The 14,659-nt window shown below is 54.2% G+C and overlaps 1 protein-coding gene across 2 annotated transcripts; it reads right to left on the bottom strand.

The window, feature by feature from the left end:
- Nucleotides 1-49: 49 nt before the first annotated feature.
- Nucleotides 50-14,634, bottom strand: LAMP1 (lysosomal associated membrane protein 1). 2 transcript variants are annotated; one of them, XM_059902815.1, is made up of 9 exons: nt 14,403-14,634; nt 8,481-8,602; nt 6,414-6,630; nt 6,138-6,296; nt 2,764-2,948; nt 2,085-2,207; nt 1,506-1,572; nt 1,262-1,432; nt 50-999 (listed from the first exon to the last, which is right to left on the bottom strand). In XM_059902815.1, the coding sequence occupies exons 1-9, from the start codon at nt 14,452-14,454 to the stop codon at nt 860-862; spliced, it is 1,236 nt and encodes a 411-aa protein (XP_059758798.1). In that variant the 5' UTR covers nt 14,455-14,634; the 3' UTR covers nt 50-859. The 2 variants fall into 2 exon arrangements, with proteins under 2 accessions (XP_059758798.1, XP_059758799.1); XM_059902816.1 differs by having other exon boundaries at nt 8,481-8,599.
- Between the last annotated feature and the right edge of the window lie 25 nt (nt 14,635-14,659).

The following is a 14,659-nucleotide window of genomic DNA, read 5'->3' as shown; positions in this document are numbered from 1 at the left end:
CCCATCGCGACCTCTCGCCGGGAGCCGACAAAAGCATGAGGTCCAGACAGACAAAGAGACGTTTTATTAGCATCGTTACGGCAACGCGTCCCAGGAGGGGACGATCCTCAGCACACAGCCCACCGAGCTGTAAGCGATGAATCAGTGAAACAATTATTGTACACAGTGCAGACAAAGGCTCACCCCAAACCTCCAACAGAAGACGGAAAATCACTTTACAAGAAAGTAAATAAAAATAACGCCCGTTTTTCTATTTTAAAAAGTGCCAGCTCTCAAGTGGCAGAGCGTGGAAAGCCCCAGGACCCGGCGCCCAGGAGCCCTGATGCTCTAGGGGCCGGGCCCGCCCTGGCTTCTAAAGCTTAATTTAAGCATCCCAGGTCTGCATCTTCTCACGCCTGCCCTACGACCCTCGTTCCTACTGATTTCTTCGTGTCAGGCTCACAGCTACCAGCCTTCATCAAAGCATTAAGACCAGAGACTCTCCCTTTGTAAGGCTCACGTCTGAGTAAAGAGTGAAGAGACCAAACACCGGAATCTTAAAAAGCCAAATGACAGCGGAGCCAGTGCCCGTTTAGAAAAGCTCTCTTACCCCCCACCCACCTTAGAGTCCTACTTTGGTAAATATTAACGTTTAACCCGTCAGCAAAATATTTAACCCAGTTAGCAAAATTAACACCGTCATTTCCATAGTTACTCTTTTGTGCATAGTAAATGTGGCCGGATGAACTTCACATTGGACGAAGCAGATTTGAAAACCAGTTTGCAAGAAAGGGTGCCCCCCTCAACAGCAATCTAAGCCCGGGGAGACGGCCAGAGGCCGTGCAGCGGCTGCTGGCCCTCGGCAGGCGCGGGCGGCCGGCTAGATGGTCTGGTAGCCGGCGTGGCTCCTCTTGCGGCCGATGAGGTAGGCGATGAGGACGATGAGGACCAGCCCCGCCAGGGCGCCGCCCACCGCGATGGGGATCAGCATGCTGTTCTCGTCCAGCTGGCACTCCTCCACTGTGGAGACAGACGGCCCGCTGCCCACCTCCGCCCGCCGCCTGCGGCCACTGCCGCCACGCCGCAGGCCGGTGCCCGCACGCGCCCGTGGGCGAGGGCCCCGCCAGCTCTCTGCTCAAAGGGTGGCGTGAGCACATGCGCAGACGGGCTGGGGCGTGCAGAGGCCAGGTGGCGCGGGTAGGGGAACTGGCGCTAAAATCGCCCGGACTTGAAAGGGGTCCCCCAGCCGTTAGCTACACGGACCACGCCCTCGCCTACTCACCGGGCCCAAACTTGTCCCCGTCCACGCGGAAGGCCTGGACCCACACTCTGAATATGTTGAGGAAGGCGGCCTCGGTGACCTGCACGCGCTCCTCGGCATTGCACTTGTAGGAGTTCCCGGCGGCGGCCTGCAGCGCCCTCAGCGAGTTATTGGCGGCCTTGAAGGTGGGGTCTGCAAGGGCAGCGGGGGTGAGTGCCCTGGGGCACCCGCACGGGCATGCCGGTTGGGGGGGGAGGAGTCTTACCTCTGGCATCGGGCAGAGTCATAGTCAGCTGGACTCCCTGCAGGAAAACCCGGCTGGAACTTGCATTCTAGGGAGAAGACGACAATCACACGGTCACCATCAGGCTCGGGGGGGCACCGGTGATACAGGTGACCTCCCGCGCCCGTAGCTTCAGAAGGAAACTGCAGAGCGCCCAGCCCATAAAAGGCAGCCTGTCGTCTCGGGAACATGAATTCTGATCAGCTCCTTACAGACCTCGTTACAGAATCAGACTCTGCTAAGATGGGGACTGAAGGAGCTACGTTCCAGAAAAGACAACGTTTGACTTCCTAGGAAAGCTGCACTTGATCAGGAGAGGCCCAGCAGCTCACCTGCAGAGCGCACCCCACACACACCCAGCAGGGGCTCTTCCGCGCCCCCCTTACTCTCTTGCTACCTGCACACGCGGCCCTTCCCACGCAGGTACGAAGGGCGGAGGACGGCAGCCGAGGCCCCGGGTCGCCCCTGCCCTGCCTGCGGGATAAGCGCGAGGCGTCTGCTGACAGACGAGGGTGGGCCGAGGGTCCGGGAGGCGGGCCGAGCAGGGCGGCGGGCCCTCACCATCGCGAACTGCAGCACCAGGAGCAGGTTCCCGCTGCGGAGCGCCAGGGTCACCAGCCGGGCTGTGCAGTTCCCCCCGAAGGTGGTCTTGCTGGGGTCGATGTTGAACTCCCTGGTCACCGTCTAGTGAGGAGAGCCGAGAGGTCAGCTTCCCCTCCCCCGGGGCCCGTGCTCCTGAGGGGACAGAGGCAGCCCGAAAGCAGCGGCTTCAAGGCCATGTTCACGTGAACCCAAACCAGAAGAAAACATGACAAGTTCACACGGGCAGATTTCGGGATGCCAGACGGTCCTCCTGGTACTTCCGGCTGCTTTCTCCTGCTTTCACGTCCCCGCAGCGGGGCCGGCCCCGTCTCCATCCCCAGACTCTCACCCTCAGGGAGAAACATCATCTCAAGGGAAGAGTAGAAAGACAACCCGAGTGTCCGAGCAGTAAAGCGTCCAAGAAAATCCCCCCACCTCCCAGGCCAGCACACCCGGCCTGTGGTGACAACACACGCTTGAGGCTTTGGGGCCGCAGAACAGCCTGCATCAGGAGACTCAACCCTGCCATTGCAGCGACAGCGGCCCAGGTGGGACGGGGGTCCGGCCGAGCAGCTCAGGACCCACAGCACCCGCGACCCACCCCGGGACGCCCAGTCCACAAGGCCCAGGGCGGGGAGAGGGGCTCCGGCCAGCCTACCGTGTTGTCCCTCGTCCTGTAGGTGACATTCAGCTGCAGCCCCATGCTGGCCAGCAGGCAGGTCCCGTTGGTGCCGCTCACGTTGTACCTGGACACCGAGGGGCTCGCGGGCACCGGGGTGGGCGAGGGCTGGGGTGGTGCCGTCGGGCTGGGCGGCGAGGGCCCGTCTTGCTCGCAGTGCGTCTCTGTGGGGACGGTGGGGGTGAGTCGTGCCGCCGCCGCCTCAGGACCTCCAGGAACTCCGGAGCCCGAGCCCACCCTGGGCCCCAGCTGACATTCTCAAGGATCCCTGCCCCGCAGAACACGACCTCCAGGCCTCCAGGGAGACGCGGGCTAACTAACGCTGCTCTGGAACCCTGGACGGGAGCAGGTCACCTCGGCGACACTCGACCTGGGCCCGCTGGGGGCCCGACCCCCCGCCTCCGCATGCAGCTCCCACTGGACACCCTTCCACCTCGGCCTCGGGTGGCCCCTCGTCCGCAAAGACACCCTCCCTTGCAGGACAAACCTTCCCCCCGTGAGGTCAGAACAAAACCTCAACTCCATCCCGTGCTTTGGGGACCCAGGCCACTTGCAACGGCAACAATTCACATATGTGTTCTCCGAGCTCCTGTGCCGGGCGCCGGGCTGGAAATGGTCCCAGAGACAGTAGCAGAGCGGCCCGGAGTGCCTGGGCTCCGAGGGGACAGACGCCGGACACACACCATCGCCAGCCCGGACCGTCGGCGTGCCGCCCCCAGGAGGACGGCAGCGGCCCCGGGAAGGACGGGCACCAGACGGCCCTACTGGTCAAGGATGGAGCCGAGACTCCGTGCCCGCGGTCAGCCAACTGCTGTGGGTGCTCATCCGGGGTGGGTGGAGGGCCCAGCGACGGGGAGAGTGGGAGCCCCGCGGCAAGAGACGCAATCCAGGAGATGGGGGCGGCCCCGGACGCACAGGTCCGACAGGGGAGGGCACAGGGCGCCCCCGGAGGACACACTGAGGGTGTGCATACGACCCCGTCCCTCAGAATCTGACCCACCATGACTGCTTACGACAAAAATTTATATTCAAAATCAAAGCTGACTGAGGCAAAAGCTGAAAAGTAACTGTACGTGTTCCACAGGGGCTGACACGCCAGACACGCCTTCTCTGAAGGCTGACGAACGCGCCGAACCCCAGGGCATCGGGCACCCCCAGCCCAGGCCCTTCCTCTTAGCACCTCGTTTCCTTGGCCAGTGCGCAAGCTCAGCGCTAACGGTCACACGACCTCCATCCAACCCCGACCCTTCCCACGGGCCCCCCAGGCCGAGCCACGCGAGCCGGCCCAAACCTCCGGGGTGGGAGCCGCTCGGGAAGCGGCGGGAACCTGTCCACCACCCGAAGCTCAAGTCCAGCTTTCACTCCTTTCCGGCTGCGGACGCCACGTCCACCCCAGAGGACCGGGACTCGGGTAACTTAGCCCACCCTGAGGGTCACCTCGCCCCGCTGGCCTTCACACAACTTGTAGAGGGAAGTGCTTTATTCTAGAGAATAAAGAGGGCAAAAAAGAGAAACAAAACCCAAGCTCTGGGAGGTGGGCTCAGCTGGGTGAGCGCCCCCGAGATGCCTGGCCCCGGGGGCACCGGCTGGCACTGCCGCCTCCCTCCTGGAGCTAAGCTGCAGGTAGACGTTGGGACACTGGCACTTTTAAAAGCAGTTTTATCAGTTACTTATCAATTGTCACAGGACACAAATGATTAAATGCACAAACCACGTTAAGAGACAAACGAGAGAACAGGCCGGTCTCCAAGTCCTTGTCTACCCGACCCGACAGCCATTGTAACGTATGACCTGCTGTCTCCGTGAAGCTCTTACTAACCGCCAGTCAGAAAACCTCAGGAGTTTAGAATGTGTGTGGGTGACAGCCCTCTCCCTTCTACTTGTGTTAACCAGCCTGACACCTACGACAGACACCAAAGTCCCTCCCACAGAGGGCTCACAACCCGAGAGGATCACTCGGGGACGCGCGTGCTCCCCCGGGAAGGCCTCTGCGAGGCGGGGAGCCCAGGGGTCGTGGCAGGGGAGGAGGGGGGCGGGGCTGTGCACCCTCCCAGTGCCCTTCGCACGGTTCGCAGAAGCTCATGCGCCCCGAAGGCCCTGATGGTCTCCCGGCAGCTGCAGATACTCAGATAAACCTGCACGTTGCACTGACGAAGTTTCAAGTGGAAAGAGACGTTTTAGCACGGCCCGCACCTAAGCTAGACTGGGAGTGAGACTCAGGTTCCCAAGGAATGAAAAAGTGAGTAAGGCCAGACTGGGCAGGAGGTGAGACGTGTGATAAACTTCACTGAAAAGCAATTTCTGTTTTGAACTTCTAACTCTCTCAGAAGAGCTGACAAGAATCCACGCATCAAACATGAAAGATGAAAAGACGAATACACCTCAGTCCTCTGGTGGGCCCGGGGCTGGCATCCGATCCTGCCGGACACGGGAGCCCCACTGGCCAGGTGGCCGTAGCGCCCGTCCCAACCTGGCTCTGCCATGTGAGAGTGAGAGAGCAGCCACAGGAACGGCTGAGTGAGTGATCATGGCTGTGTCCCAATAAAATGTTGCTTATGACCAGTAAAACTTAATTTTATATCATTTTCATGTGTTGTGAAACGTTATTTTTTAACGTTAATCTATCAGCAAAAACACCATTTTTAGTTGTTGGCTGTGCAGAGCCCAGAGGCCCTTGCCAGCCCGGGGCCGCCGCTGGCCGCATGGAGGGCCGTGGGGTCAGCAGGCACCCCAGCTGCTTCCGAGCCGCCAGGGAAGGCTGCGGGGCAAGGCGTAAACGCGGGGAACAACAGTGGGGACACCTCCTCCCCCCAGGAAATGACAGCGAGCTGGCGGGCAGGACGTGGGGCATCGCAGTCAGAAGACGACGCGCTCCACCACAGGCTCCGGCTGGCGTCCAGAGCAGCGCTCGGCAGGACGTCCTGCGCGTCCGCACGCCCTCCGCAGACAGGTGAGCGCCCTCACTGCACAGGTGAGGAAGTAAGAGGTCGACTACCTCACCCGAGACCACAGGGCTGGGCTGGTGGGTGCACCCTGGGGCCGTGGTCTCCCTGAAAGGCCCCCCTGGTCGCTCCCACCCCTGCCCCGGGCCTGCCTGAGCTGGAATGAGGTTAGGCGAGGTCTCTGGGGAGAGACAGCGGCTTGAGCTGAAGGAGAGCCTACGACCCTGACCCCATCAGCTCTGTAACAAGGGAAGAGAGAGGGTGTGAACTGCTTTGCCCCTTTAGCCTGTTTTAATCCACCCTCACCGAAAGAGGTAAACTTCTCTAAAGACAGAGGGGCCGGGGGCAGCTCTCCGAAGACGCGCAGGTCTCCCGGGCACCCATGGGGGCGGGGCCGGGGGCAGTCCTCACCCTCCGTGCTGAAGCTGTCGTTGGCGAGGTAGGCCTGAATGGTGGCGTCACGGAGCGTGACGGTCACGTTGCGCAGGTCGATCTGCTTGCTGCTCACACACCTGTACTTTTTATTTATGTCTGCCCTGATGTCGGTTACGGATTCCACAGTCTTGGTTTCTACACGAAAAAAAAAAATCGATCTTTAACTCCTGGAAGTGCTTAGTTAGAAGCAATTTTAGATACTCCCCCGACGCAGTTTTCTCCACCCCATAATTGGTCCATATTGGTTCTTACCCTTGGAGCTCGAATTGGGGAAAATCCCTGTATCTGACAAGTTATAAACAAAACGCATCAGCTGGACACTGTAACGTGTTGCATTTCTTGTGAAACTGAGGGTCAGCGTATGGCCTCTTCCAAAAGCGATCACGAGACTGGAGTCAGAAGCATTTCCTTTGCCACAAGAGCTGCTATTTAATACTTCTGCACTGGCCGGCAGCTCAAAGGTCACGCTCTGGAACAAACATGATGACAGTAGAACCCAGTTAGGGTGTAGGTTACTAAAGGGGTTCAGAAACACCAAAGATCTGACATATGCCCCGACCCCAGCTCCATCTCAGATGTCACTATTAATGCATTCATTTTCAATAAAAACAAAAAACATGAAAGTCAGTATTACACGTCAAGTAATAGACCAGAAAGTAACTCAAGTGCAAGGCAAGGATGACCTAATTATTCACTAATTTAAAACTGTTCTTCATTAATATGATTTTAATTTACAAGAGAATTAAAACTACAGTTATCTCAGTAAAGTGAAATAATTCACGTTGGGCTTCAGGATGAGCTGATACTTTTATCTGAAAAAAGCCATTACCTCATGTTTGCCATGGAAAAGTTTATTTAAAGAATATGTCTCTCTAAACAAAGAGAAGAGGGAGTTTACTGCAGAATTGTCTGAATTAACTATTATAAGCAAAACAAACAACCACAAAACCACCAAAGCTCATCTCGATGAACCGGACTGGGTGAAGGACCCGTGGGAAGCTGTCCTAGCACTGTCCTGATGGACAGACCACGCCTGTGACAAAGACACACTGTGTGAAGTGGGAAGGCACACTACAGCAAACGGATGTTCCCATTTGTGTAACGCGATTAGTATATAATGAAACAATGTTTTTAAAAATCCAAACAAAAAGAAGTGAAGTAGAAATTAGAATAAAAGGTGCCTAGGGGACTTCCCTGGTGGTCCAGTGGTTAAAGACTTCACCTTCCAATGCAGGGAGTGCGGGTTCAATCCCTGGTTGGGGAGCTAAAATCCCACATGCCTTGTGGCCAAAAAACCAAAACATAAAACAGAAGCAATATTGTAACAAATTCAATAAAGACTTTAAAAATGGTCCACATTAAAAAAATAATTAAAAAAATTTTTTTAAACAAATAAGATGTGCTTGGACAAGTCTTTACAATTGGAGACATTTCTGTGGAATGAAGCTTTCCCTGCTTTCTTCTGCTCTGATAGAGACCACATTTATATCAAGACAGGGCCAATGTACTGAGGAGGCCAGGCAGCTGGCACGTCCAGAGGGCTCTGAAGAAGCCACTCGTCCTCCCAGCAGTCCTGGGCCCCCACTGCCCTCCAAGTGCCAGAAAACAGATATGGTGCCTTGGATGTGGAGACGGGTAAGGAAAAACACTGCTTCAACAAAGCACTGAAAACAAAATATAAGAGTATGTTTACAAGAACAAATGTTAAATGGAAAGAGAAAGTGAAAGGTCCACTAACAGGTAATTCACGGAGGAAGATGTAACAAAGAAATGCTGCGTATTTGTTAGGGATCTGGTAAATGCAAAAAGCCTTTCTCATCCTGCCGAGGCGCAAAGCTGTTTTAACAAAACCAAAAGGGGCATTCTAATCAAACTAGTACAGTGGCACTGCACCTCGAGCACCTGTTTACACACGATTCTTGGAGCGTTAACAGTTTACCTAAAGCGGATTTGACAGATCAAAAAAGTTGTATTCACAGAGCTGTACACCGGGCATAAAAAGAATATAAGAAAACTCAGTTACAGGGGATGGGTTAGTAAATTAGCGTGATTAACATAATGAAGTACTACATTGTGATTACAAAAGATAATCAAGAAGAAAACTGGAAAAATGCTCACAATAAAATAGTGAGCACAAAATGGTTTGTATAATATGACTGCATTTCAGTATATAAAGTGCATAGACTATTACAGGTACTAACAGCTTATGAGACACAGCAGTATATAACATACAAGAAACACACACATGTAAGACTGTCAAGGCAGGTTAAATTATCACACACACACAAGCAAGGCATGAAGGGCCCTGGTGTTTCCTACCTTAGAACCGTTCTTGGTGTCGTAGCTGGTCAAGAAGGCAGCAGAGAAGTTGGCCATGATACAAGCTGTCCCATTGCCATCTTTCACCACAAACACAGCTGACGCACCATGCACGAGGCCTGCTAACTCCAAGAAAGACAGAAATGACCAAACACCTTTTAGAAAATTTTGGCTGTCTACAGCTGCGGCAATACAGCTGTTATCAGGAAAGCTACTTAAATCGCCGAAGAACTAGAGACACAGATCCCACAGGTGGGGCTCAGCTGGGCTTCTGTCCCTCCTGCAGACTGGTCTGAAAATGTTCTCTCTAAACCCATCCCATCAGTTTGCCAAGCTGTCATTAGCTCTTCAATGCTTTTCTTCAAAATACGTACCGGGAAGGCACAGGTCAATTTCGGAGTCACCCCGGGCCCAGGCTGCCCACGCTCCTTCCTCAGAGGATCTCGGGGGCGGGGGGTGGGGTCCTGAAGGCAGGGCGCAACGTAAACTAAACGCTGACCTTCTACAGAAACCCTGTGGACCCAAACTGCTACTCAGAGTCGGCTCTGCTTTTGCCTCTCTTGGACTGGCGACGTGGCAAGAAAAGCCACAGACTCAAAGACCAGAGCTCTCTGCCCATTTCCAGAAGGTCCTCAAAATACAGTAATTCCACTGGACCTGGACTTGGCTGTGTGACCTTAGGACATCACTCTGCCTCTGTAGGTACAGAAGCCAAGTGCCTGAGGGAAGGGGCGGAAGGCAGCTGTCACAGGTCCTCCAACCTGGGAGTGGCCACCGCTCTGAGCTAGTTCTCAGGGCCAGGGCCACACCCCGAAACCCCGAGCAGGCAGCTTAGCAGCAAATGCACTCCGATCTGAGTCAGAGAAGGTAAGTGACAGCCACACACCTTAGCACAGGGTTCTTTCACAGACGGGCAGGTGTCCTGACCATCCTGAAGCCAAGCAACCACCAACCAGCACCGGTCACTGCCACACTCCCAGAAACACACCTCCTTGTTTCTGCAGGTAAGATCCCTGCGCGCCCTTCATCAAGCAGCAGCACATCTGGCTATGACGGCTCTAAGGGTACATGTGACCCAGGCAGCACGCTCCGAGGACAGCCAACTAGCTTTCATTCTGAAGTCCCTGTCGCTAACGTGGTAAAATGACTCCAGTGAACCCAGTTCACTTCACCCTTGGGACCATCACCAAATAAAACCTTCAGAGCAACTACTACTTAAGCCTAAAGCGAACAGTATAGACAGAAACCCTGCATACCCTCCTGTAAGCCTCAGGTAAAGGAAACAGCAAAATCTGCGTTCATAAAGAAAAACTGCTACAAATGAAGCAAACTAGGGCAGACAATGAAAATTTTGCCTGTTGTGCTTCACAAATTTTAACCCCGCCCCCCCCCCCGAATACTGCGGCAAGATTCCACTAAAGTCCTTTCCAATGAATGAACGTTCCTTTTAAAAACCTAGAGAAAATCCCACAACTCATTTTTGACACAGTGAAGTTTTTTTTTTAATTAATTAATTTATATATTTTTATTTTTTTGGCTGCGTTGGGTCTTCATTGCTGCGCACAGGCTTTCTCTAGCTGCGGTGAGCGGGGGCTACTCTTGTTTGTGGTGCGCGGGCTTCTCATTGCGGTGGCTTCTCTTGTTGCGGAGCAGGGGCTCTAGGCGTGCGGGCTTCAGTAGTTGTGGCTCATGGGCTCAGTAGTTGTGGCGCACGGGCTTAGTTGCTCCGCGGCATGTGGGATCTTCCCGGACCAGGGCTCGAACCCGTGTCCCCTGCATTGGCAGGCAGATTCTTAACCACTGCGCCACCGGGGAAGTCCTACAGTGAAGGTGTTTAAAGACATGTCTCTGAGAGCGATGGAGTAAGTGCACAAGAGCTACAGAGATGCCAGCCAGGCAAACGCAGGTTCGGCAGCAGAAGCAAAAGCCTGGGCGCTGAGGCCAGAGAAACACCGGACACCGACCAACTCACAGTGCACGTGGGCGCCGCCAGGCCTGAGCTGCCCTCACCGGCACGGGCGCTGGAGCCACATGCTGCCACACGTGCCACGGAAAAGCAGGTCAGGTGGCCACCTCCCACAGGGGCCCGCACAGGTCAGCTCCTACCAAGCCACCCTCCTATAAAACAGGTCCCTAAGTCACCAAAAAACGTTCTACTGACTCAAAGCACTTAACTAGAAAACACTTCATGAATAACTTCTCAGTCAATTTTTTCATTTAGTAAACATGCTGAAGGTCTGAGCTTTCAAAGGACAACAAAGTAGTATTACTAAAACAAACTTAAAATAAGCATCAGGGACTTATCTGGCGGTCCAGTGGTTAGGACTCCGCGCTTCCACTGCAGGGGGCGCGGGTTCAATCCCTAGTCGGGGAACCAAAATCCCACATGCCGAAAGGCGCGGCCAAAAAAACCCCAGAAACACAAAACAAAACAAAAAGCAACGGCAGCACTAGACACCCCCAAATTTTCCACTATTAAAACAAGAAACCAGAGCCAATTTTGGTCAAGAGAAGAATGTCTACAAGAGCATTACAACAAAAAACTGTAAGAGAAACACGTATGCTAATAGTCAGAAATTAGTTCTCAACTCTATAAAAGACAACCACCATCTCACATTAGCTAGGATGTCTGCAGTAGTTTGAGGGGTGTCCCTCCCGAAAGCCAGAACCTGCACCACCAGGAGCTGCTCCTCGTCGGCACTCACGCCAGACTCACGCCAACCTCTCTCCAGGGGTCCCGTAGAGGAACGAGTGGCTGATCCCTTCAAAACACTCCCACCTGGAGACACTCCAGTCTCTAAAACAGGTGCAGCTGTGGGAGCACGCCTGCCTGAGACGAGAGATCTCAGTCTCCGACAGACTCCGCCACTAGCTGACTGTGTGACCCCGGGCCCAAAGGAACCACCACGCCCCTCGGTTTAGGCACCTGTGAGACGGAAACAAGCATCAAGGACCGTCAGAGCATCAAGTGAGCCAAAGCGAGGGGAGCGCTGGGTACAAGGTACCAGCCTGCTTTCAGTGTTAGCTGTTACTATCGATGCGTTCAGTGCTACACGGCCCTCATCTATTGTTGAATCCTTGGTACCTGACACAAACCGTCAAATAAGCGTTTCATTTAACGAGCACCTGTAGTGCACCTTGCAGGTAACTATAAACTATCGTGACAACTTTAATAGGCAGACACTATGATGATTTCCTTTCACAGATGTGGAGTCCAAAGCACAGAGAAGTTAACTACTGTGCTCGAGGTCACACAGCTAGTGATGGTGCAGAGCCAGATCTGCAACTGGGTCTGCTGACTCACAGCACGTGCCCGCCGAGCTTGCCATGGGCCGGCGGCACGGTGAGGTCCACACCTGAACCACACTTTCTCTCCAGCACTTGGTAAGCAAGTGAATATGCTTCAAATTATGACACACTCACTTCCGTATGAAAGAAACTGCCATCTAGAGAAACAAGTCAATACATTCTTTGTTAAACTGTTTAATAGAAATCACTTTCTAATTTCTCTTGGCTCGATTTTCTTGAATCCAGTATTTTTATGCTTCTTAACCAGTGATACATAATCACCTGTGAAAATGTAAAGGAAAAAAAGAAAGACCGAGGCTCCATCCCAGAAACGGAGTCACAGACTCTAGAGACCAGTATGTACGTTTCTGAACAGCTGACGTGCGTGTTCAGTTAGGGACCACCGGACGTCTCTTCGTGTACGTGCTGAGCACTTACTGTATGTGAGGCACGAGGTAGGCTGTAACATAAGGAAGACACAGGTGTGAAAATAATCACAACACAGCAGAACCAATGCTCCAGTAGAAGCATGTGCTGGACATGCACATAGTCAAGTCTTCCGGACGCAGAGAGGAGGAAGGACTAATACAGCCTGGGATGGATCTAACAATATAAATTCAAAATTATGGACCCAAAACATTTTGACCTCAAATCTAGTGAAAAATTAGGTCGCCAACCTGGGTAACTGGCAAACTCCCACAAGCGAGGGTAACATTAATCAGTATAAAACATTTTTTCAAACTTCCTAAGCAACAGTTCTTCATTCGGAAAGGGGAAGGAGGTCATCCCGGTGACATCAACAGTCAAGAGCCCCATTATGCAATATACTTAATCATATGTATCAAGAAGTTTCAGTTCACACTTGTCTACGCTTTCTACCAAATATTAAAACACAAAGGAAACTATACTTACTAATTATCAAAGCAGGATGAATTTGTGACTTAGAAGTTTGAAGTATTTTTAGAAAAGATGTTTTCTGGTGAAACTGTGCATTAAAATAGACATTATTTTAAATAAACCTACATACAAGCTCTTAACAGACCTTTTTAAAAGTTGGATTTTTAACTGAATATAAAACTTAAAAGATATGATGGAATGGACATTAAAAAGCTAATTATGGGAACTCCCTGGCGGTCCAGTGGTTAGGACTCCGCACTTTCACTGCTGGGGGCCAAGGTTCAATCCCTGATCGGGGAACTAAGATCCTGCAAGCCTCGTGGCATGGCCAAAAAAAAAAAAAAGAGAAAAAGCTAATTGCATGCATGATACTCCGAGCTATCAATGTAGGGAAGTATGGATTTTTCTCTTCATTCAGGTGAGTTTTTAAAACATGAAACAAAATGTGACAGTTCTAATGCACGCGAGCTCTTCTAATAAAGAACAATGAGCCGCCCTGACACGACAAGACTTGTCCCTGCAGGCCCTCTCAAAACTCACGACACCTGCCGGGGAGAGCAAGGCTCCGGGTTTGCGGCTGGAAGAAGGTCACCCCCTGCGCTGGTCCTGCGGCTCAAAGAACTCATTTTACGCAACAGGCACAACAAAACCCTGAAACCAAAATCCATTCTGTTACAATAAAAGAACTTCAGAGTAGATATTTAGAGAGTTCCCGGCAGGTACTTGGGAGACTGCTTCTGTGTCTGCTGAACTCAGGGAGCGCCCACCAGCGAGCTCCGGTACCTCTTTTCAGTTCCTGGCACTTTAATCTTCCCGTATCACGGAGACCAGGTGAGAAAGTGCCACAGAGAGAGCTCTCAGGGGCCATAAAAATCAAACCATGCAGTGATTCTTGTTTAAGTCAGCACAATTCCCTTCTCCTTAGGACAGATAAATGACAGCAAAATTTCTCAATGGATAAAACACCGGCGCCCACGGACGGCTCCCGAGTTCCGTGGGCCCAGCGCGCGCGCGCACACACACACACACACACACACGCGCGCACACACAGGCAGCGCTCCTGACGACTCACCAGAAATGGAGACGACCACTGGGAGGCCAGGCCTAGCCCCCCTCTCCTTTTGTCCACTGTGGGCTCCCCGAAACTCTCAAGGGCAACTTTAAGTCATTATAACGTAATTAAAATTCACAACGACATAAACACACGCGTCAGCGCTCCGTGCCATGCTGCTGGGGGCGAAGGCTAAAAGCCCGAAGGACGAACTCTAAAGGCCGGGGTCGCCGCCCGGCCTATTCTCCTGCGCGGACATCCGCGTCGGGCGGAAACCGAGGCCCATGCGGTCCCGCGTCTCCGGCTGCAGCCGCACGCAGCCCTCCGGGGCCACCCGTGCCCCCAAATAAGGGCGCGAACCACGCCGCTCAAAAACCACCAAGTCACTGCCGACTGACCCCACAACCCGAGGTCTGGCACCCGAGGGCCGCGCCGGGCCCTCCCTCCGTCGTCCACTTCTGGGCACCTGGACCGACCCCTCCCCCCGCAGCCGCCTCGGCCGGCGCGGGACGACTCGCCTGGAGTCCCCGGGCCCGGCCCGACCCCAGCCCCGCAGCTCCCGGCCCCCGAGCAGACCCCGCCCCTCATGCCGCCCCACATCCCTCTGGGCCCGCGCAGCGCCTCACACCTGCCCGACCCCTCACCCCGCAGCCCCTGCGCCCTCAGCCCCCAGCCCGGCCTCTCACCGAACAGCAGCAGGAGCAGCGGCCATCGCCGGGCACCGCCGGGGGCCGCCATGGGCGCGAGCGGGAGCCGGGCGGGGTCGTGGGCGGTTGGGCCGGGGCGGGCGGGCTGGGGTCTGACCCGGCCGGCGTGAGGGCAGCTGGTCCCGGTGCTGCGCCCGCTGCAGGAAACAGACCCCGCTACCGGCGGCGCCTGTCACGTGAAGCCGCGCCGCGCCCGCGCCGTCACGTGACCCCCGTGCATCTCGCGAGAGTGAGAG

This window comes from Balaenoptera ricei, chromosome 18, assembly GCF_028023285.1.
Source record: "Balaenoptera ricei isolate mBalRic1 chromosome 18, mBalRic1.hap2, whole genome shotgun sequence".
In the NCBI taxonomy this organism is placed as follows: Eukaryota; Metazoa; Chordata; class Mammalia; order Artiodactyla; family Balaenopteridae; genus Balaenoptera; species Balaenoptera ricei.
The sequence above is the reverse complement of the archived record's forward strand: the minus strand, read 5'-3'. Positions and strand labels throughout refer to the sequence as shown.